Source organism: Triticum urartu, chromosome 2A (genome assembly GCF_056163025.1).
Source record: "Triticum urartu cultivar PI428250 chromosome 2A, HENAU_Tu73, whole genome shotgun sequence".
NCBI lineage: Eukaryota > Viridiplantae > Streptophyta > Magnoliopsida > Poales > Poaceae > Triticum > Triticum urartu.
This window is the reverse complement of record NC_141874.1, coordinates 726542537-726564863: the sequence shown is the minus strand read 5'-3', so window position 1 is coordinate 726564863 and position 22327 is coordinate 726542537. Positions and strand designations below refer to the sequence as shown.

At 46.5% G+C, this 22327-nt stretch overlaps 2 protein-coding genes and 1 pseudogene across 2 annotated transcripts; 2 read left to right on the top strand and 1 right to left on the bottom strand.

Moving 5' to 3' along the window:
* Nucleotides 1-4122: 4122 nt before the first annotated feature.
* On the bottom strand, nt 4123-5012 carry LOC125540119 (norbelladine synthase-like). The gene is made up of 2 exons (XM_048703709.2): nt 4757-5012; nt 4123-4664 (listed from the first exon to the last, which is right to left on the bottom strand). The coding sequence occupies exons 1-2, from the start codon at nt 5010-5012 to the stop codon at nt 4357-4359; spliced, it is 564 nt and encodes a 187-aa protein (XP_048559666.1). The 3' UTR covers nt 4123-4356.
* A 6-nt stretch (nt 5013-5018) lies between these two features.
* On the top strand, nt 5019-5945 carry LOC147987227 (cullin-3B-like). Its single transcript, XM_087545183.1, has one exon. The coding sequence runs from the start codon at nt 5552-5554 to the stop codon at nt 5819-5821; it is 270 nt and encodes an 89-aa protein (XP_087401309.1). The 5' UTR covers nt 5019-5551; the 3' UTR covers nt 5822-5945.
* A 5751-nt stretch (nt 5946-11696) lies between these two features.
* Nucleotides 11697-13502, top strand: LOC147987226 (uncharacterized; annotated as a pseudogene).
* The last annotated feature ends 8825 nt before the right edge of the window (nt 13503-22327 follow it).

The window sequence follows — 22327 nt, the reverse complement described above, 5'->3', positions numbered from 1 at the left end:
ATCTTCACTGTACATTAACTTAAATTTCCCTGATTTTTTATTAATTGTCAGTAATTATGCAAATGAAAGTGTTGACTGCTGAAACTGTTGTAGTTTGAAAAACAGTTAACTGTTGGTCCATTCTAACAACTCCTGGTCCATAATTGTTGATGCTGGAGTAAAACATGTTAATCTTCTTGTAATCAAATTACTGAATCTTCTTGTAACAATGAGGCAAATAATCTACTGCAATTTGATCTACTGTAAATTACTGAATCTTCTTGTAACACTGAGTTGACACTGAAATAAAACTAGGACATCAATACTGTTTACATCAATACTGCAATCCACTGCATACTGTTAACACTGGGATCAATATATAGTTAACAAAATGAATTGTTGTTAATATGCTCAGTGATTATAACACAAGATCAGATTTCTTAGGTTTTACAGTACACAAGTTGAGAACAAAGATGAGATTTCTTAGGTTGCACAAGCACTTCAATTGTGTGCATTTAATTCCCTTTTTTTTTGTCAGAGTCACTAGTGATGGATTATGCTCAGTAAAATTATTAAGTTCAGTAAAATTCTGTCTAAAAGTCAGTCTAAAGTTGACAGCAAACTGTTTGAAACAAACTGATGGAGTATAAGTTTATCACTAGTGATCTCAAGCTCCTAGAGGAGCTCTGAATCGTTTGATCAAACAGTACCTTGTTCTTCTTCTTCAGTTAATTGTTCATGAATTGGAGTAGATGGATGCATCACTGGGACAGATTACTGTTCATGAATTGGAGTAGACCTCTGCTTTCATGTTTTAGGTAGCAACATCCATGGATGCATTCACTATAGGCGATTACAATCAGCTAAAACATAGTACATTCACTATAAATCCATGGATGCATCACTGGAACAATATACAGTCAGTAATTTCACTACAGAATAAATTCCTAATCCAGCTGGATGATCCACGGGTGCGCTAATTCACATATCAGATCTACAATGATGCTACCCAAACAATCTCACACCAATTTGTCCATATGACAGCAATTTCAGGGCGAGGGCGCTGGTACCTTCCACAGCAGCACAGCCGGGGTGGCCTGGACGAAGAAGAAGATTGGCGGCCGCCTGGACGAAGATCGGGGCTGCACCACCACTAGCAGATGCAGCGAAGGCAGAGAAAGACGACAGCAGCACAGCAGAAGAGGCTAGAGTAGTAGAAGACAGCGCGCCGGCGGCCAAAGCAGACTACGCACGTACTCCCTCCGTTTCAAAATAGATGACTCAATTTTATATTAATTTTAATACAAAGTTAATATAAAGTTGAGTTATCTATTTTGAAACGGAAGGAGTAGGAGGCAGTGGTCACCTTTGTGGCAGCTGCGCAGGTGGTGCTGGGGATGCGAGCAGAACGATGAGGAGGTTTCGCCCGTCAGCTGTGGCGCGGGCGACAGGGGTGGGAGACGGGTTGATTAGCAAGAGATTTAAAAGGAAGATACAGGTTTTTTTGGAAAATTAGAAATGAACTAAACTGGCGACATTCTTTTCTGGACGGAGGGAGTAGATTGGAAGTTTTTTGTAATTTGTAAAAGAAAAAGGCGAGAGATATTGGGTCTCGTTAACATAATATTTAGATATCTGTTTTTTAGGCATTAGGATTTTTTTTGGATGGGGGGTTAGCAGGTAAGACTCGTCCTGATGGATGACACGTGACATTCACAAATCACAAAGCATCTAATCTTCCTTCCTCTCTCCATTGATTTTAAGTGGGGGATGGGGGATGCTTTGTGATTTGTGAATGTCATATGTTATTCATTAGGATGGGTCTCGCGTGAGACCTGTTCTCATAGAATTCTTTTTTCATCTCCATTATATATAATAAACAACAAAATCGGTAAGTTTGCCTAGTACCCGGTTGTTTGCAGGGTTCCTTTTATTGGGAACTCGGCAAAGCGACGGAAAGCAACACTTTGCCGAGTAGTTTCTGGCCATTGTCGAGTGCCCCGGGCACTTGGCAAAGTTGTCGGTTCCAGTAGTGACATATACAGGGAGATAATCGATGGCATGTTCCATGGTACCCACATTGATAGAAAGTTTATTGGTACTTGGAGATCAGCAATCAAATCATATTCATTTTGTTCAAAATAAAATTATTTGCTCAACCGCATTAGCCATCTTACTCTGGAAGAAGATGCAGGGATGCTTGTTATTCTACATTTGACTGCACTTGCAATGTTGAGATTAAGTAGATTACCGAAAAATGCTTTCGCTCCGCTTTATATACAAAGTAATAACCACACCTTACAACCAACAGGACAACAAGAAACAGAAAAACAATCGACACGGATACAAAGCACTACAAAACAGCTAACGAGCTCCGAAGAACCCAAAAGGACTTTGGAGCCCACGACGGTTACAGATCATGACATGGACACGCCCGCGACAAGGGAGCTAATTGTCGCCGGAGGAGAGCCATGCTTGGTCGCCTTCCAGGGCCACTCGGTTCACCATCCGAATCTGCCGCCCAAGAGGGCACCCCCGCCCTCTCGTCCTGGATCGAAGGACGTCGACCCATCAACAGGCAAAGCAGCTCACCCTCGAGCACGCTTGGACCGGCAAACCCGTTGCCGAGGAGAGAGCGACCGCCCTGGCGACCTCACCTCTGAAAGAAACCCGTACATCGCCACCGTCTCCGGCCAAGACCCAGAAGCCCACCGCAGCTGTCGAGCATGAACCCTACTGAAGAAGCAGACCAACACCACGCCAAATCCCAGACCGCTGATCACCCAAGACGGCGCCTTCAAGAAGAACATGACGCTGACGAGCCAACGCCGCCCCAATCCAGAGATTGTATGCTTTCGCCCGAGACCACGAGGCGGAGGGCATGGAGTAAGTCTCGATGTTGCCCACCAGAGGGACAACGGCGCCACGGGCGTTGCCAACATCGTGCCCGGCAACGCCGGTCAAGGGTTTCCCCCGACCCAGAGCCCACACCCAGCGCCTCGCCACCGAACAGGACGCCAGGAGGACGCCCACATCTCGGCCGGTCGAGGAGGACAAGACGCCGGTGAAAGCCTCCAACTTCAGATCGAGATCCATGGCCGCCACCGCCTCGCCGCCCAGCACGGCCAAGACCAGCGCACCGCAGCACCACCCCCAGACGTGGGAGCAGCGCCCTCTCTGACCGTGGCCGCCGCCACCAGCGACACCCGCAGCCCCGAGGGGACTAGATCGACCTCGCCGGACCTAGTCCCCACCACCACCTCTGCAGAGCCGCACCACCGCCTCCCAGCACAGCTGCTGCAGAATCCGCGTGTCCCCGCCGCCGGAGAGCTTGCCGGATCCAGCTCCCCCATGGCCGGTTGACCCGCGCTGCCGGGATTCCGAGCAGGGGAGGGAGGTGAGAGGCCCCGCCGCTGCCAGCGCCGCACGGGCTTCGCCCGACGGACGCCCTTCGGCAGCGGCGAGGGGGATGAGGGGATGGGGAGGGAGCTGCTCGCCGCCGGCGGATCTGGATCCCCCGAGACGCGTGCGCAGGGCGCGTCGCGGGAGTGGGGAGGGGAAAGCTTTCTCCTAAGGGCAGTCAAATAAAGATATTCAAATAAGTGATTGAGTTTGTCAAATAAAGAGAAGAGTGATTGAGAGAATATGTTGAGTCAATTCCTCACAAAGATGTCCCAGCTTGGTGGTGGGCAGGTGGGGTGGGGGCAGCGCGGCTATCGGTTTATACTTGACGGTTGCCGCATGATTTTGAAAAATAAATTTGAATTTAAACTTGTCTAAATAATGAAAGGAACGTGAACCAGCAAACATAACCATGGTGAAGGTCTGGGGAAATAAACCGATGCTCCAAAATGCTTCCAAAAGTTGTCTTTTTGCAGCATCGATTTTGGTTTTTGTACAGGCCTCCACGAACGACATTCTATCAAGAATTTTTGCACGGTGGCGAAGCATTCACCAATGTTTGATAAAAAAAACAGATTGTTTGTTTTTTACTTTTTTCGGTTTCTCCTGTTTACACGGGTGCATGTGAGCTCCGGATTAGAAACTCCACGTCCCCTGTAAGGCTCATATTTCAGAGTATTGGCATGTAACAGGGTTCATTAGAGGGATTTTTTTTTAGCCTTCTAACATTCATGGCCAATGTCTTGCGTCTGCACATGTGTTAAACTACAATATTCGTACAGATATTGTACATGTTGACAGGTAGAAACTAGTATAGTCTAAAACATACAAACGTTAATTCCAAAGGCATGGGCACTGCGTATATAGAACAAAATGGTACAGGGGAATTTGCTCCAACTTGGCTGCCACAGTCACTTCAGTTGGACGCTTCGTCTTCCCGACTCTTATCCAGGCACATGCAAGTTCTTCTGAATTTTACTCGGGGGTTTGCTCGGGGCTCTTCTTCTGCTCCTTGATGTGCTTGGTGATGGCCTCAGCAATAGAGGCCACTGCTTCTGTGCTGACAAGGGAGGCATTCTTGGCATGCTCGATATCAACCTCATACTCGACGGTCGATCTTATAACCGACGTGCCATCTTCCTTCCCAACGACCTCGAATCGCACCACATATTTCCGGAAGCCGAGATCCAGAAAGCCTCCCTCCACCGTTTCTGCCTCCTTGATGTACTTCTCATCGTCGACTACGTTGAACTTCTCCTTGTAGCTTCTTGGTTCGGAAGCTCCTAGCAAAATGAACCAGCGCAAGTAAGTACAAATAATCTGAAGCTGCGATTACATCTGCACCGTCCTGAAGCTGAGGTTTTGAGATACGGACCTGCAGGAGGGAAAGTGACGAGCAGGACTGTTCCGGCGCCGCCGTCTCCCTCTACAAGCTCGACCTTTGAGAGGACCTGTGGGAGCAACTGGGGGACTAGTTGCCCGAGAGCGAGGCCGCCATAGACCTCCCACACGTCGGCGGCCGGGAGGTCCGTCTCGAACTCGTGCCAGAGGCTCCCCCCTTCCATGGCTCTCTCGCGCTGCTGGAGTCCAAGAATGGTGTTCTGTAGACCACATGTACGGATTGCATCCATCCGGCAGTGACCGGTTCTATCCGTACACATGGCAAGATTGCATACAGACCACTCAAAGTTTTTTTTTTCCAAAATGGAATCCCTTCTTTTCAAAATGATCTGCGCTGTTCGTGGCTATAACATTAACCAACATCATATAAAAAGTGTAGAAGTGTTTTCAAATATAAATCTCTACGAGAAGCGCTAGAATAAAGGAGGGTTTCTCATAAAAATCAAAAATATCCAGCCATCGCCGCATCATGCCCGTCTGCGTAGTCACACCGATGTTCATCTACTATGTCGTGTACGGCTATGTTGGTGGCCAGCAAATAGCCCTTTTTGTCTTTAGAAGATGGTTGACAATTTTCATTTCTTGATGGTTTTGTAAGATGGTGGACCGGCAGGAGCGTTTACGCCGTGGTCCTTCGCGAGCGCGGGGAGGAGCTCTACTCCGCGGTGGAGGCCGCCATGGCCTCTGAGATGCAGGGTCTCGCGGGGTCCCTCACCGGCAACGGCGCTCGGTTGAGCTAGTTGCGGCGTGGTGCCGGTACACGGCTGCCATGTCTGTCATCCAGAACATGCTGATGTACATGGACCAGACGTTCGTCCCGGCCACCGGCAGGACGCCCGTCCACGCGCTGGGGCTTGGCCTGTGGCGCGACGGCGTGGTCCGCTCCGAGAAGGTCCGGCCGATGCTGGCCGAGGCGGTGAGGCATGAAAGCGGACGCGTGCAGGCGGCTGAGCCCGGCGCCGGCGTGACCGAGATGCTGACGGAGCTTGGCACCGAGGTGTGCCGCGAGTTCATGGAGGCGCCCCTCGTCTCTTCCTGACACGCCGAACTGTACTTGTACTTGTGCGGCTGTACCTTGTGGACTGCACTGCTCTCAGTGCTTGTAACCTCCTGTAAAAACTTTGCTCTTCTATCTTAATACAAAAAGCGCGCAATGCTCTTGCGTGTGCTTGAAAAAAGAAAAAAACTTGTGCGGCTGTACCTGTTTTCGAAGTATATCTGAACTTCATCCCGGTATTGCTTGCCTTTAAATGCTTTGGTGTTCTTATAATTAGAGGTGATCCGTCATTTTCTTTTTGTGGCTACTGTGGTAGTGCCAGAGGCACGTGACGGACATTGGTGTCAAATTCAGCGGTTTCTTCGATCTTTGATTGTACTAGATGACTCATTGCGCCAATGGCGCAAAGGGCAAGAGCGGACTATGTTTTCAAACCTTGCAAATAAGAATATTTCAAGACCGATTATAAAATCTTTGAAGCACAAGGGAATAGATATTTGGGTATGATGTTCATACATGGGATTATATATTACATTGCATGTTAGGTCTATAGGCCAAAAGAAAGGCATGAGATCAATTCATGATAAGCAAAGCTACATAGGCACAGATGCACCATATAGATAGCTTTGGTCACTCAGCTTATAATAACTAAGATATGCAGTCGTTTACTTTAGGTAGAGTCACCGCCGCATATGTCATCAGCATCGAAAATGACCTCATTGTCTAAGCAGCTCTTCATGGTGGGTGGCAACAACAACATTGAAAAAAACCTACAATGTTCAGAACATAAGAAATAACTTAATTTTGACGCAAGTGTACTGTGTACAACAATACAAAAGAAGGGCCAAAACTCAAACATGAATACAGAAGTGTACAGCAAAAGGAAGTATCAGACAGTACACTTAGTTTGCTACATTCTGCCTCCAACATATGACGGAGTAAACATAGGCTGTGCAAGTTTTCTGGGATTCTACAATATCTCATGGAAATACCAGCAGTTGATTAAAAAAACTGAGAAAAACATTGCTTTCGGCTGGCCAAAACTGTAGAGGATACAGTAACAGATTAACATGTACTACCTTCATTCCAAAATAGATGACTCAACTTTGTACTAACTTTATACTAAAGTTAGTATAAAGTTTGGTCATCTATTTCTGAATGAAGGGAGTATGACCATTTATCAATCGATTATTCGGGTGTTGGTTAGGAAGCATAGAAACAACAAGGACCGATAGCTTGACCAAAGAAGAAACTTCATTTCCTTATCAGAAGCAAAAACGTATAGCCTGATCTGGAAAATGCTATCAGCAGTATGATAGCATTTGACAGATCAGGCTATAGAAGAAAAAATGAAGTACCATCAGGCTGATGTCTAATGTCTAATTCTCACTGAACTAACAGCAAGTGCATTTTACACTGCCCGCCCACTACTATTGTTGTCCATGCGGGTAGGACTTGTAAATAAACGTTTATCTACTGTTGTACCCTAACTTGAATTAGCTAGGATGAATCAGACAATTTCCATTAAAAGATCAACATGGTAGGCATTTGCATGAGACGATGGATCTCTTCTTGTTAACAAATAAACAAAGATCAATTTCAATCACAGACAATAACTATACTGCGATGCTAAGTAACTTTAATACTTCATAATGCCAAAAAGTGAGAGGGATGGAATGGTTTGCCCATGAGAGTTGGCCAAGCTACTACCAGTGTACCCTTTTCATTCTGTAAATCATATATGATTCCTTTAGTGTCTCTTTTCCCCCATCTACGATGCATTGGTTCTTACTCTACTTCCACTGCTTTTTCTCAGCCAAAGGAAAAAAGAAATTCACCCCTGCTTTGCTTTTTCTAAAGATGCATCGGTTCCTGAGTAAAGTTAACTCAGGCTTCTTATGGTCATAAAACATGAGTAATCATTTTGAAAAAGGATGCAATGCGACCTCAAAACTTACACTAATAATGTTTTAAATATTTAGATTAATTGTGATGCAAAGTAGCTTTATAATACCAAGTTCATTAGGTTTTATAAATACTCCCTCCGTTCCTAAATACTCCAGCATTAAAGTGTGTGGAGAAGCTCTCTCTTCTCCTTTGTTTAATAACCATTCCTTGATGGATCAGTAAGAAAAAAATGTGAAGAAGCTTACAATAAAATAGGTTCGATTTCAGTGTGTGCACAAACAGGTCTAGTAAGTTGCTCTGGCATATACCAACCAGAGAGACGGAGACAGAGATGGAGAGTTGTTATTAGATGGAAATCTATATGAGAAAGAGAGAGCGTGAGCAACAAAGCTGAGTATCCCTTGCTGCGGCTTGATGTAGACTGAGGGGGGAGGTGAGGACCTAGGAGTCGGCGAGCTACTACTGGCCTTCTGATGCTTCCTAAAAAATGTTGTCTGGTGCATAGCAAGATTAAAACATTAGGCAGAAAACAACATTTGCTCTGCCTAGTGGAAAAATAAGTAAACATGACAGAATAAATCAGATCAAGATGCAGATGGGTAAGGCAAGATCATTTAGCAAAACTAAAATATTCATCAATCAAATGCTGACAACCATACGACACAACCATCAAGGTACAAAATCGGGTCGTGGAGGAGCTCAACCAGAGTTTAGGCCGGTCGATCTGGTCGTATGGACACTGGAAGTAGAGAGAGCATGCCTGCTCTTCTTCTTGCTCCCACCGGACCACATCAGAAGAGGGGTTAGAGCCAGCTGTGGCTGGGAGACGAAGGAGGCCAAGTGGGAGTCAACGGCACCAGCGCCATGGCCAAGCCAACTGCTTGTGCAACTGAGGGGATAGTGCTAAACAAGGAGGCTGACCAAGATATGCAAGTTTGAATACTACTGGTCCACCTTCACTTGATCCTAAAATCAGCTTCGGAGTGTGGATCCCAACAAAATCTGTTAACAATAGATATTCCCTGAATTTCTATGGATACCCAACAATGGCAAATACTCCCGATGGAAGCAAAAGCAGAGGCGGCCTATGCACTTGACGATCAGGGTGGCCTGTCCTTCTAGAGCTGTCGGCGGTTCCTTCCTCTTGCCCATGGCCTCCCACGGTGGAGAAGGTGCTGATGACCGCATGACCTCGTCCGGATTGAGCTCATCCTCCGGCGTCTTCCTCAAATCTCTATATGCGCGCTATATTCGTCTCTGGTTTCTCGACGCAGTACTCTTCTGTGCCTACAAAATAACTATAGAACTGTAAAGTTCAAGTTAATTGCACGTCAATTCTCTTTATATAAACAAACATTCATGGAACCAATGTTTCAACAAAAGGGAAACTAAATTTCGGGCTGGTAGACTTTCCACAAACAAAGTCGGTGAAGCAGTAGAATGCATTATTATCCTTTAACCAGTGGTAGATTTTGAGCCCCGCGACAATCTCAGCCTTTGGAATTCCTAGCCTTGTCATCAGCAGATCCATTATTATCCTGACTGTAGTTCGGATATTCTGCAACTTCTACTAATATAAGACGACAGTATCAGCTGAGGATTTAAACAACCAATGATGGTAGGTATAGTAAGTAGGGTAAAGGAGATCACCAAGACATGGATGTCTCCAATATATATGAACACACTTGGTTTATACACGATTGGCTATTATGCATATATAGTATCACAGGTACGCAGTCTATCTATTTACGATAATATACAAATGTGATATTTATTTACCAACTAAGCAAAATAGCTAGAGCACCAAGGTAAATCGTGTAAAGTATATGCAATAGTAATTTTCATATGGAATGTGCTATTTATTAACCAAGCTGATTATGTTGTCTTTACCTGGAAAAGGCGAGCAATTGTAAAATGGTTAGTTATAGGACAGCCAGCATGGGTAATTGTTGGAGTTGGTTGTTAGTTGATAATGCAGAACCTAGTGAGTCTTGTTCATATAGTCATCCGGACATAGAAAGTTGAAGCAAGCATGGGAAAACTTATGGAAGCATCGATTCTAAAATTACAGAGCAAAGCTTGCTAGAGAATCAATCATTAACAAATGCTACATCAACCAAACAATCAAGAAATCAAAAGTTGCTTGAGCTAAGCCCCAAATCAGCAGCCTGCACACCTACCTTGCTCTAAATTCTACTCGTATTATCCTGGATAGGAAAATAACCTTAGACCAAGTACAATCTCTATGGTCATCACCAGATCGGAAAGGGAAAACACCCAAATGCCAAATGGTCACATACCTCTTCACACTCGGAAAGCTACATACTGCAATCAACCTTTGTAAACAGCACCACACCCTGTTGTTAAACATATATCACGCATTATCGTGTTAGAGTAGTTAGGAGAATCCAGGTTGTTAGCTTGTTTATCTTTTCATCTGTTTATTCTCCTCTATCTCTCCATGTATCTCTCTGGTTGTTGAACAACCGTAATCTTGTATGCCTCTGCGAGAGCCGGCCTCGCCTATTCAATATATAACACGCGGGCTCCCATGTTACGGGAGTTGAGATGCTTCCACAATTTCCACACATGCAAGGTTGCAATATTGGCACCAGTAAGCAAAACCATATCCACCAAAGTTTGTGGTACGGAAGGAATGAGGAGGATGGGATAACCAGTAGCAGTCGTGTAGCCCACAAAACACAAAATCGAGGGGAGACCGAGAGAGGAAGCAGGAGCTCACCTGCCTGATGGAGGTGAGAATGAACCGGGGAGGAGGGGCGTGGGTGACAGTGTTGTCGTTGGTGCGGGGGGCCTCGGTGGTGGATGAGTTCCACACGCATGGCGAGCTCCCGCGGCTCGGCGCCCTGCTCTGCATCACCGATCGTCGCGGACGCGGAGGCCAGCGGGATGAGGAGACATGGGTGATGCCGTGTGGCAGCCAGCGGTGTTGTCGCTGGTGCGGTGGCCCTCGATGGTGGACGAGCTCCACGCGCACGGCGAGCTCCCGTGGCTCGGTGCCTTTCTCTACACCGCCGCGACAGCCGGCGACACGAAGAGGAGGATGGGCTCGCGGCAGGGGCGGGGACAGAGGAAAGAAGGGGTGGCAGCGCCAGGAGAACCGGGGGGAGAGGAGAGGAGGCGGGCAAGAAATGAGACGAGGTCGAGGCGGCGGCGGCGGCAGGAGAGGAGGCGGCTGCGGGGGCGCTAGGTCTGGCTGCTTTTGCCTGCTCACTTCCCCTTTTCTTTCTTTTCTCGCTGCCGCTTCCCCTGCCCGATCGCCCACGCTGGCCGCTTTTTCTCTCCACTATTCATCGAGGACACGTGGATGGCGCGCTTCTGCCTAGCACCCCTTTCATCATTTATATGTTCAATTTTTCTTTCTTGACTAGTGTTTCTTTGTGCAAAAGCCTGCTGTCTTTCAGTTTTGTCAGGTCGGTGTACATGATGTGTACTATGATATGAGATGTGTATTATCATGTAATTTTTTTAACTTTCAGTCATTCGTGGAGACTGTAAAGTACGCTTCGAAAAAAATTTACAAGCGTGAATCAACCTGTGGTTGAGATGGTTAGGTGGACAGTGGTATCCTCAACACACCGCTGTGGCGGATGCATGGGCTGGCGTCGACGACCCTGACCCTTTCCGGCGCGTCTACCTCCGCCTGAAGCTAACCACGCGCCGCCTCCAGAGCTGGGGCGCTCGCACTACCGGCCACGTCACTCTGCAGCTCATGATAGCCAGAGAGCTCACGGCCCGGCTCGATGCGACGCAGGACTACCGCCCTCTATCCCAGTCTGAAACCTGGCTCCATAGAAACCTCAAGCGCACCTACCTCGGGCTTGCTTCGCTTAAGAGATCCATTGCTCGCGAGCGCGTGCGCTTCTCCTGGCTCAAGGAGGGTGAGACGAACACAACATTCTTCAAAATCCATGCCGCTCACCGGCGCCAAAAGAACGTCATCCACTCCCTTCGGGTCAACGACACAACGGTTCATGACGAGTAGGGCATGGCCGAGGCCGCCTTCGATCATTTCTCCTTGCTCTTCGGTTCCTCCTCGTCACGCGATTTCGCACTTGATCTTGATCAGTTCGACGACAGATCATTCGACCTCACTGACCTCGAGCTTCCTTTCTCCAAGGAGGAGATCCTACAAGCTGCTCGCGCGCTTCCCCACGGCAAGGCTCCGGGTCCTGACGGCTTCACTTCTGAATTTCTTGTGGCATGCTGGGACATCGTCAAGGCCAACATTTGCGCAGTTTTTGACAAGTTTTACTCCATGAACGGGTGTAGCATGCAGCGCCTCAACGAAGCTCTAATCACCCTCTTGCCCAAGAAGCAAGACGCCTCCGCCCTCTCGGAGTACCGCCCCATCAGCCTGCTCCACCTTGTGGCCAAGCTCATCACAAAGGTCCTCTCCCTCCGGCTCACCCCACGGGTGGGACAGCTCATGTCCATGAACCAGAGCGCTTTCAGCGCTGGCCGCTGCGTGCACGACAACTTCATGTTGGTCCAGCAGACCGCACGCCAGCTTCATAATCTTCGGCTACCCCGTGTCCTCCTCAAGCTTGACATTGCCCGTGCGTTCGACACGCTCTCTTGGCCCTTCCTCATCGACGTTCTCCGGCATCTTGGCTTCAGACGTCGCTAGATCGAATGGATCGCCATTCTCCTCTCCACCGCAAGCACGCGGATCCTCATCAACGGATCCCCTGCCCCCCAGATCGCCCTCGCCTGCGGCCTGCGTCAGGGTGATCCGATATCTCCCATGCTCTTCACAATGGCCATCGATGTCCTCAACTCCCTTTTGCTGCACGCCCATCAGCGCGGCCTGCTCCAGGCCTCACTACCCGCCATGCCACCTCGAGCATATCCCTCTTCGCCGACGACGTGGTCATATTCTGCCACCCTTCCAGCCACGACTTGCGAGTCATCCGCGAGCTGCTGCACGTCTTTGGTGTGGCTTCCGGGATCCGCACCAACTTTGCTAAATGCTCGGCTACGCCCATCCGCTGAGGTGAATCGGAGCTCGCGTGCATCAGCACCGAACTCGCTTGTGCTGTCCTCGACTTTCCTATCACCTACTTGGGCATCCCATTGTCAGTTCGGAAACCCTCGGCATCCTCCCTGCAACCTATCATTGAGAGGCTCGCGAGGAAGTTGTCCACCTGGCGTGCTGCCCTTCTCTCCCGCGGCGAACGCCTCGCTTTGGTTCGTCATGTCCTTTGCGCGATCCCTTCACACATTATGGTGGCCATCGCCATCTGCCCGCCGATTCTCAAGCAGATCAACCGCACCATCCGTGAGTTCCTGTGGTACGGCAGAAAGGAAAACCCGCAACGGCCATGATCCCGTCAACTGACAACGTGTTTGCCGCCCTCTCGAGCTCAGCGGACTTGGCATTCAGGACCACCGCCGCTAGGGCATCACCCTGCGAGTCCAGTGGCTTTGGTTACAGCGCACGGATCTCTCCAAGCCTTGGGCACATCTCCATCTCCCGAGCGATCACGATGTCTCTACCATCTTCAGGGCCTACACATCCTGGGCCGTAGGTGACGGCCAAACATGCCTTTTTTGGACCGACCACTGGCTCAACGGTCACACCATCTCGGATCTAGCTCCGTCTCTGCTCCCCCTAGTTCCACGGCGCCTGCGGAAGCGCACTGTCGCCGACGCCCTTCAGGACTGTCGCTGGATCGCTGATCTACGCGGCGCACTCAACCCCACCCCTTCGCGACTCTTCTCATCGTTCCAGGAAGAAGCCGGCGCCTGGGCTCGGGCAGGCGCGCGTGGTCTTGGCGCTTTGATAGCATAGGCCCTCTCGTGTAACGGGCCGAGCACCCCGTCACCAGTGCTCTGCGGCTCCATGCCTTGCCTCTAGCGTACAAGGCTCAAGCTGCAATCCCCCCCCCCCCCCCCCCCCCTACTTTCCTTCCTATCAATGAAATGATACGCACTTTTGCGTATTCGCGAAAAAAATCCACCAAGGTTCAAATCCTGGTGCTCGCATTATTCCTGTATTTATTTCAAGATTTTCGGCGATGTTGTCAAGAGGCATTTACTGGCGAACACCTCACTGATCCGTGACCGTGGCAATTTTCCACTCAAAACTCCTGCAAATAAAATAACTGTCATGGCGGTTTTGCAGAAATGCCAATCCCTCCTAATAAAATTGTCCTTCGCAAATGGCATCCTGGTTAGCAAACGGTTGTTGGCTTATTGCGGTACTTTACAAGTAACTAAACCTTTTTTTTTGCGGGTTACAAGTAACCGAACCTACCTAGTAGGACATAGAGTGAAGCAACACGTTTTGCTTCTGTCATAGTTATATAGGAGTAGATTGCAACCCTGCGAAGCGACAGTTGAGTCGGAAGTTGGTGTTGCGACCTGCGATTACAACGTTTGGTGAACAGATAGTCGATCTGCAGGAGCAACATCAGAACGAACGGTTTAGCAGAGTTTTTAATAAATGGGGTTGTGTTTGATTACTTGTAACTTGTACGGTGGGCAAGTAATCAAGTTCCTTGCTTTCGTTCTATACTTACTTCGGGTCCTAGTTAGCCAATTGGTTTAGAGGGTGCTTGGATTCAAGGGACTATTTTTAGTCTGACTAAAAATAGTCTTTTTTAGAGGCTAAAGTTCCAAGCACCCCTGACTAAAGAGAGGTTAAGACTAGTCTTGAGGCTAAAATTTTTTAGTCATAGGAAACCTACTAAAATATGTATTAGCCCTCTCTCTCATCATTTAATGCCCCTCCTTTAACACATGCGAGTTCTGGATTGGAGGGTTTGGAGGATAATAAATGCTCAATAACTTAATTTTAGTCTCTTTAGTATTTGGATCCAAGCATGGATAAGGCTAGCAAGTTTTAGTCCAACTACTTTTAGTCATGAGACTAAAACGTATCCAAGCACCCTCTTAGCACATCTCTCTTCTCTTCCAAATGAATGAGCAATAAATACTTCCGCCGGTTGCTATGGCTGGTCATAGTGGGTGTAACTTAACTACTCCCTCCTTCCATCTATATAGGGCCTAATGCGTTTTTTAACACCTTTTTTGACTATTGACCAGATTAATAGTATATAAGATGTATAATGTGAAAATTATATCATTGAAAGCTCCTTACACATACGAATTTGACAGTATGCTTTGTGTAAGTTGCATGTCATATACTCCCTCCGTCTGAAAATACTTGTCTTTAAAATAGATAAAAAATGATGTATCTAGAACTAAAATACGTCTAGATACATCTCCTTTTATTCATTTTGATGACAAGTATTTCCGGACGGAGGGAGTAGTATTCCTCTAACATTTGGTCAAAGTTAGCCTTGAAAAACGCATTAGGCACTATGTATATGGAAGGAGGGAGTAGTAACATAGCGCACTTCGATTTTTTTTTTGCCTATGTGGCAAGTAGTTAATGACAAGTGGTAACATAATATGTGATTGTAACGTAGTAGCACTTTTCAAGACAATATGAGTTTACAAGCTAATAAATGCAGCCATCTATGACACTACTAGTACTCCCTCCGTCACAGTTTAGAAGGCACGGTTAAATTTGCATGCGTTTCCACAATAGACAAGGTTTAAGGCACATTGCATTTATTTCTAGTAGCTAATTAGTACTCCCTCCATCACGGTTTAGAAGGCACGCTTCAAAATTCTCTGAGACCTAGGTGGTTATCTATTGGTTGTGAGATGGGCTAAAAATAATATTTACACTACACATGCATATAGAAATAATATATCGGAGTACTAATTAGCTACTAGAAATAAATGCAATGCGCCTTAAACCTTGTCTATTGTGGAATGCACGCAAATTTAACTGTGCCTTCTAAACTGTGATGGAGGGAGTACTCCGATATACTATTTCTATATGCATGTGTAGTGTGAATGCTATTTTTTAGCCCATCTCACAACCAATAGATAACCACCTAGGTCCCGAAGAATTTTGAATCACGTCTTCTAAACCGTGACGGATGGATTATGTTACTTTACACTATGAAGATGGTAACTTAGACTAGTGTCATATGCATGACACTAGTATAAATTACTCCCCACTATGACCAACCTAACATTGTTCTTGATTCAAAGGCCCACCTTTATTTAACATTAAACGATCGGTAGGTCTTAATATATATCTTCATCGAGTGAACACTACTCCTTTGTCCCAAAATATAAGATGTCATTACAATCAATATATGAGTATATCTCATTTGTTTGCAAACCGACAAGCTCATCCCCGAATCTCGTTGATAATCCCCAAGTGCAGGGAATCATTGTAGCAATTTCCAAAGGTGAAAGTGATAAGTATGGAGTGTCGAACCCACAACGAGCTAAAGGTAAGATCAATATTCTCTCAAGCCCTATCTGCCATTGATACGACTCTACGTACACCGAACGTTTGCTTCCAACTAGCAACGAGAAATAAAACTACGTTGTGGGTATGAAGAGGATAATTTTGTATGATATCTGAGAGCTAAAATATAAAAGTAGGGGCTGTTATCATAAAGTTAGAATATATTACCAAATATTACAAATAGCGAGTGTGGAATAATGGTGGATCGGTGTGCGGAATTGTCCTAGGCAATTGTTAACGAGACCGGTAATCACTATTGCAGTTTCATATGAGGGAGAGGCATAAGCTAACATACTTCCTCTTCTTGGATCATATGCACTTAGGATTGAAACTCTAGCAAGCATCCGCAACTACTAAAGATCATTAAGGTAAAACCCAACCATAGCATTAAAGTATTAAGTCCTCTTTTTTCCCATACACCATGTCCCGCTTACCCGCATTTGTGTTTCATTCACTCACGCAACGCAGACAATAAACAAAACGATGGACATATTGCAACACCCTACAGCGGGAATCCCTCACGCTTGCGCGACATGGAGGGCACCATAGGATAGCACCAAAGTAAAACATACAACTCATACCATCTAGATCTTAATCAACCCAAAGACAAAGGATATCTACTCAAAACATCATAGGATGGAAACACATCATTGAATCATAATATGTGGCATAAAGCACCATGTTCAAGTAGGGATTACAGCGGCGTGCGGGAGAGTGGACCGCGTAAAATAGATGAGGATGGTGATGATGATGGTGATGTTGATGAAGACGATCACCGTGGCGATGATTCCCCTCCCGATGGCACTTTGGCGCCACCGAGAGAGAGAGAGGGAGAGAGGAGGAGAGGTTCTCCCCCTTGTGCTTCCTCCTCCATGGCCTCCCTCCCTGGATGGGGAGAGGTTCTCCATGTGGTCCTTGGCCTTCATGGTGATGATGGCCCCTCCGGGATCCTCCTTCATGCCCTCCGGTGATGATGGCCCCCTCCGGCAGGGTGCCAGAGAGGGCCTAGATTGATTTCTCGTGGCTATAGAGGCTTGCGGCGGTGGAACTTCCGATCTAGGTTAATTTTCGGAGGTTTCTGTATTTATAGGAGAGGTTGGCATTGATTTCACGCCAGGGGGGTCCTCGGGGAGTCCACGAGGCAGGGGGACCTTGTGACTCCCCTCTCATGGGGACCCTGTGACTCCCCTCCGGTAGATTTTCACTCCAGTATTTTTCATATTTTCCAGAAAAAATCTCTGTTGATTTTCATCGCATTCCGAGAACTTTTATTTCTACACAAAAACAACACCACGGTAGTTCTGCTGAAAACAACGTCAGTCCGGGTTAGTTCTAATCAAATCATACCAAAATCATATAAAAATATTGTAAACATGGCATGAATACTTCATAAACTATAGATACGTTGGATACGTATCAGCATCCCCAAGCTTAATTCATGCTCGTCCTCGAGTAGGTAAATGATAAAAGAAATAATTTATGAAGTGTGAATGCTAGCAAGTGCACAAGTTTAATCAATGATAGTTCCAATCACTTTTTCTAGCATCATTATATGTCATATCAGTAGCTCATCTTCATAAAACTTTTCATGATCAAGTAACAAGCTATTCACATGTTAAAGTATAGATCATAAACTTTCTCGAAGCTAACAAACTATATTCTCAGTCATCAAACAATTGCAATTCATCTTATTTTCAGGAAGGGTCTATGTCAGAGCTTTGATTTAGCAAACTCCATATACTCAACTATCATTTAGTCTTTCAGAATTGCTAACACTCACGTGATATTTATGGGTTCAAAGTTTTAATCGGACACAGAGAAAGATATGGGCTTATAGATTCGTCTCCCAACCTTTTACCTCAAGGGTAATGTCAACAATAATATTTCATGATAACTTACATCCAATTGGATATGTATATATATATATCGGGATCTCTCCAACACAATGTGCTTGCCAAAGGGTAAAATGTAAAAAGGAAAGGTGAAGATCACCATGACTCTTGCATAAGGTAGAAGATAAAAGTAAAAGATAGGCCCTTCGCAGAGGGAAGCAGAGGTTGCCATGCGCTTTTATGGTTGGATGCACAAAATGTTAATGCAAAAGAACGTCACTTTATATTTCCACTTGTGATATGGACCTTTATTATGCAGTCCGTCGCTTTTATTTCTTCCACATCACAAGATCGTATAAAGCTTATTTTCTCCACATTAATAGATCATACATATTTAGAGGGCAATTTTTATTGCATGCACCGATGACAACTTACTTGAAGGATCTTACTCAATCCATAGGTGCGTATGGTGGGCTCTTATGGCAAAACTCGTTTTAAGGGATGTTTGGAAGCACATATAGTATTTCTACTTGGTGCAAAGAATTTGGCTAGCATGAGAGGGAAAGTCAAGCTCAACATGTTGGATGATCCAAGACAATATACTTTATCTCGGATATAAGAAAACATAACCCATTACGTTGTCTTCCTTGTCCGACATCAACCTTTTAGCATGTCATATTTTAATAAGTGCTCACAATTACAAAAGATGTCCAAGATAGTATATTTATATGTGAAATCTCTCTTCCTTCAATATTCTTTCATGAATTGTTCAAGTGACCAATTATACGTTTGCTAACTTTCAATAAGTTTACTACCTATACTTATTCTGTGTGAAGTCATTACTCCCCATGGTATAAGCATATGAAACATATATAAACTCAGATTTATGATATTTCAATTATTCAACCATTTACTCATAGGATATACGTGAAGCACGTGAGTAATGACAAACTACTCCAAAAGATATAAGTGAAGGACACTGAGTAGTCAAATAATTAACTGGCCATGGGCGGATTCTTTTTTATTCAATATTTCAGATCCAATGATTTTATTCAAACAGCAAATGAAATTGAAAATATGCTCCAAGAAAAACACATATCATGTGACGAATAAAAATATAGCTCCGAGTAAGGTATACCGATAGTTTTGAAGACGAAAGAGGGGATGCCTTCCGGGGCATCCCCAAGCTTAGGCGCTTGAGTCTTCCTTGAATATTACCTTGGGGTTTCTTGGGCATACCCAAGCTTAGGGTCTTTTGAAGGAAATATGCCCTAGAGGAAATAATAAAGTTATTATTTATTTCCTTATAATCATGATAAATGTTTATTATTCATGCTAGAATTGTATTAACCGGAAACATAATACATGTGTGAATACATAGACAAACAAAGTGTCACTAGTATGCTTAGCTCGTTAATCAAAGATGGTTATGTTTCCTAACCATGAACAATGAGTTGTTATTTGATTAACGAGGTCACATCATTAGTTGAATGATCTGATTGACATCACCCATTCCATTAGCTTAGCACCCGATCGTTTAGTATGTTGCTATGCTTTTCTTCATGACTTATACATGTTCCTATGACTATGAGATTATGCAACTCCCGTTTGCCGGAGGAACACTTTGGGTGCTACCAAACGTCACAACGTAACTGGGTGATTATAAAGGAGCATTACAGGTGTCTCCAATGGTAGATGTTGGGTTGGCGTATTTCGAGATTAGGATTTGTCACTCCGATTGTCGGAGAGGTATCTCTGGGCCCTCTCGGTAATGCACATCACATAAGCCTTGCAAGCACTGCAACTAATATGTTAGTTGTGAGATGATGTATTACGGAACGAGTAAAGAGACTTGCCAGTAACGAGATTGAACTAGGTATTGGATACCGACGATCAAATCTCGGGCAAGTAACATACCGATGACAAAGGGAACAACGTATGTTGTTATGCGGTCTGACCGATAAAGATCTTCGTAGAATATGTAGGAGCCAATATGGGCATCCAGGTCCCGCTATTGGTTATTGACCGGAGACATGTCTCGGTCATGTCTACATTGTTCTCGAACCCGTAGGGTCCGCACGCTTAAGGTTACGATGACAGTTATATTATGAGTTTATGCATTTTGATGTACCAAAGGTTGTTCGGAGTCCCGGATATGATCACGGACATGACGAGGAGTCTCGAAATAGTCGAGACGTAAAGATTGATATATTGGAAGCCTATGTTTGGACATCGGAAGTGTTCCGGGTGAAATCGGGATTTTACCGGAGTACCGGGAGGGTTACCGGAACCCCCCGGGAGCTATATGGGCCATAATGGGCCTTGGTGGAAAAGAGAAGGGGCTGCCCTAGATGGGCTGTGCGCCTCCCCCCTTCCCCTAGTCCTATTAGGACTAGGAGAGGTGGCCGGCCCCCTCCTCCTCTTTTCCCCCTCCGCGAATCCTATTCCAACTAGGATTGGGGGGGGGGGGGAATCCTACTCCCAGAGGGAGTAGGACTCTCCTGCGCCTCCCTCCTTGGCTGGCCAGCCTCCCCCCTTTACTCCTTTATATACGGAGGCAGGGGACACCTCTAGACACACAAGTTGATCCACGTGATTTATTCCTTAGCCGTGTGCGGTGCCCCCTGCCACCATATACCTCAATAATACTGTAGTGGAGTTTAGGCGAAGCCCTGCTGCAGTAGTACATCAAGATCGTCACCACGCCGTCGTGCTGACGGAACTCTTCCCCGAAACTTTGCTGGATCGGAGTCCGGGGATCGTCATCGAGCTGAACGTGTGCTCGAACTCGGAGGTGCCGTAGTTTCGGTGCTTGATCGGTTGGATCGTGAAGACGTACGACTACTTCCTCTACGTTGTGTGATCGCTTCCGCAGTCGGTCTGCGTTGGTACGTAGACAACACTCTCCCCTCTCGTTGCTATGCATCACATGATCTTGCGTGTGCGTAGGAAATTTTTTGAAATTACTACGAAACCCAACAGTGGTATCAGAGCCTAGGTTTTTTATGTTGATGTTATATGCACGAGTAGAACACAAGTGAGTTGTGGACGATACAAGTCATACTGCCTACCAGCATGTCATACTTTGGTTCGGCGGTATTGTTGGACGAGACGACCCAGACCAACATTACGCGTACGCTTACGCGAGACCGGTTCTCCCGACGTGCTTTGCACACAGGTGGCTTGCGGGCGACTGTCTCTCCAACTTTAGTTGAACCAAGTATGGCTACGCCCGGTCCTTGCGAAGGTTAAAACGGAGTCTATTTGACAAACTATCGTTGTGGTTTTGATGCGTAGGTGAGATTGGTTCTTGCTTAAGCCCGTAGCAGCCACGTAAAACTTGCAACAACAAAGTAGAGGACGTCTAACTTGTTTTTGCAGGGCATGTTGTGATGTGATATGGTCAAGGCATGATGCTGGATTTTATTGTATGAGATGATCATGTTGTTGGGGAACGTAGCATAAATTCAAAATTGTTCCTACATGTCACCAAGATCAATCTATGGAGTCATCTAGCAACGAGGGAGGAGTGGATCTACATACCCTTGTAGATCGCGCGCGGAAGCGTTCAAGAGAACCGGGTTGATGGAGTCGTACTCGTCGTGATTCAAATCACCGATGATCCTAGCGCCGAACGGACGGCACCTCCGCGTTCAACACACGTACGGAACGGAGACGTCTCCCATGCCTTGATCCAGCAAGGAGGAGGGAGAGGTTGATGGAGATCCAGCAGCACGACGGCGTGGTGGAAGTAGCGGGATTCCAACAGGGCTTCGCTAAGCGCTGCGGGAGGAGGGAGATGTGTCACGGGAGGGAGAGGGAGGCGCCAGGCCTTAGATTGGTTTGCTCCTCCTTTTTCCCCACTATATATAGGGCCAAGGGAGAGGGGGAGGCGCAGCCCTTGCCCCTTCCTCCAAGGAAGGGTGCGGCCAGGGGTGGGGAGGAGTCCATCCTCCCCAAGGCACCCCGGAGGTGCCTTCCCCTTTTAGGACTCTCCCCTTTTTCCCATCTCTTGGCGCATGGGCCTCTTGGGGCTGGTGCCCTTGGCCCATATAGGCCAAGGCACACCCCCTACAGCCCATGTGGCCCCCCGGGGTAGGTGGCCCCACCCGGTGGACCCCCGGGACCCTTCCGGTGGTCCCGGTACAATACCGATGACCCCGAAACTTGTCCCGATGGCCAAAATAGCACTTCCTATATATAATTCTTTACCTCCGGACCATTCCGGAACTCCTCGTGACGTCCGGGATCTCATCCGGGACTCCGAACAACATTCGGATTACCGCATACTAATATCTCTACAACCCTAGCGTCACCGAACCTTAAGTGTGTAGACCCTACGGGTTCGGGAGACATGCAGACATGACCGAGACGACTCTCCGGTCAATAACCAACAGCGGGATCTGGATACCCATGTTGGCTCCCACATGTTCCACGATGATCTCATCG